We start from the raw sequence: 2,050 nt of genomic DNA, 5'->3' as shown, positions 1-2,050 counted from the left end.
ACAGGCTGGAACAGTGTTTTTCAGATTTGGCAACTTTAAGATGCGTGGACTTTAACTCCCAGCATTCCTCAGCCAGTTCTGGGAGTTGAAGTCCATACATCTTAAAACTGCCAAATTTGAAAAAAAACCCCACCACTATTCTAGAACATACCCAATATTATTCTGTGGCTGCAGAGAAGAAGATTGGGCGTGGGCGTGCAAGTTTTCTGTCAGGAAATCTTTATTTACCATCATTGAAAGATGCTCTCTCTGAGAAGCAATTTGTCAAGATCACTCGCATCAGGACTTTGAAAATGAGATGGATGGTGACTTTGCAAAGGAAAGCAATTTAGGAGCCCTGGATCACATTAGGAAGTTATGCAGTTCCTTAAACACATCTCCTAATCTCCATTCATTTCAATATATTTATACTCTCTAAGAAGCTTCCAGGTCACCCAGAGCTTAGGTAAAGACTTGGGCTCAGGAACCAGGAGAAGATCTGATCTCCAAGCAGCCAGTGCGTTGGTGCCTAAGGAATTTAAGTTCTCCAGACCTCCCAATCATTCTCACTTTCTATCAAACTTCACCTCTCTGTCCCCAGCAACTGAAAATGATCCCTGATATACGTTTGATTATAAAATAGCAGACAGAAGACTTGGAAAGATGCAAACGCAAAAACAGCAGAGCTAATCCACACTTTGTTCAGTGTTGAGGAAAGAAGAGGTTGCTCTCCAGAGGTCCAGCCTGGGATCCAGCCATCACACAGGGATACTGGTACCCCCCTCACTATGAAGTGAGGCCTTGGAGACCTCTGTGCTGACCGTGGAAAGAGGAAAGCTCTCGTACTTCTCCTTCTCGCGACTACAGCTGCAACGGTACAGCAAGGCCTTGACTTCTTTTTGGAAATTGCTGTTGAGGAACCCGTAGATGATGGGGTTGATGCAGGTGGAAGCCATAGCCATGAGATGGCAGAGGGAGAAAATTAAGTTGTAGTAGCACACCGAGATCTTCTGGTGGTCCCAGTCATAGAGGGCGTTGAAGAACATGAGGGGAAACCAACAAGCAGCAAAAGCTACCACAATGCAAGCCAACATGATGTTGACCTTCCTGTGGCTGGTGGCCCGGGAGCCATCTTTTGCCCGCTCCACCATGTCCTTCCGGCGTTGAAGGCGTAGGAAGATGCGGAAGTAGCAGGCGAGGATGAGCAGTAAAGGTAGACAGTACTGGAAGAGCAGGAGGAAGGTTGTGTAAGACAAGCGATGCTGATTGGAGGGCCAATGCTCAATGCAGACCAGGTGGTTGGCCAAGGAGTCAAAGGGAAGGCTCAAGTTTTGAAAGGGCTCGTTGGTCAAGATAGTGAAGGACAAGAAGGGCAAGGAAATACAGCAGGCCACCCCCCAGGTGAGGGCAACCGCCATATAAGCGTGGTTGGCTGCTGGTTTCCACCCAGTTGGGTTGATGATGAGCTGATGTCTCTCCAAAGCGATCCAGACCAGGGACAGGATGGACACTGTGACAGAAACACACTGGACAAAGGGGCTGACCTTGCAGACAACTTCTCCCAAGATCCAGTGGTCCATCAGGGTGTAAATGACGGTGACGGGCATGCAAACGAGGGACATGAGGATGTCGGAGAAGGAGAGGTTGGCGATGAATATGTTGGTGACGTTCCTCATCTCCTTCTGCTGGACGATGACGCACACCAGGCAGAGGTTGCCCGTCAGCCCCACTGCAATGATGGCGCTGTAAGCCACGATCAGGAAGGTGCTGTTCCCCACCGACTCTCCACAAGACATGCCGTTCTCTTCCAGCAGATTCAATTGCTCTGAGAAGTTCAGATAGAGGAGATTCAGCAGCTGGTCCATAGCAGTTCCTCCTCCCGCTTAGGCAGATGGAAAGATGCAGCCTCTCACCCAAGGAGGCAGCCCTTGTTCCTTCTTACACACTGCTGTGTTCACCAGGAATTTACCTGTGCCAAGGAAGAATTAGTGCATTTATTACGCTAAATATATACGTATATATTTTAAACCACCAAGCACAGTTAATATTTCTTAAGGGGAAAATACTCTTA

General features: G+C 48.1%; 1 protein-coding gene across 1 annotated transcript; it reads right to left on the bottom strand.

Moving 5' to 3' along the window:
* Positions 1-737: 737 nt before the first annotated feature.
* LOC107287956 (neuropeptide Y receptor type 4-like) lies at positions 738-1,844 on the bottom strand. The gene has a single exon (XM_015816525.1). The coding sequence runs from the start codon at positions 1,842-1,844 to the stop codon at positions 738-740; it is 1,107 nt and encodes a 368-aa protein (XP_015672011.1).
* Between the last annotated feature and the right edge of the window lie 206 nt (positions 1,845-2,050).

Source organism: Protobothrops mucrosquamatus, unplaced genomic scaffold (genome assembly GCF_001527695.2).
Source record: "Protobothrops mucrosquamatus isolate PMUCROS unplaced genomic scaffold, P.Mucros_1.0 scaffold462, whole genome shotgun sequence".
NCBI lineage: Eukaryota > Metazoa > Chordata > Lepidosauria > Squamata > Viperidae > Protobothrops > Protobothrops mucrosquamatus.
This window is presented reverse-complemented; position numbering and strand designations above follow the sequence as displayed.

Bases quoted from the DNA above. Each gene is read 5' to 3' on its own strand.
- LOC107287956 (XM_015816525.1), bottom strand. From the start codon at position 1,844: ATGGACCAGCTGCTGAATCTCCTCTATCTGAACTTCTCAGAGCAATTG.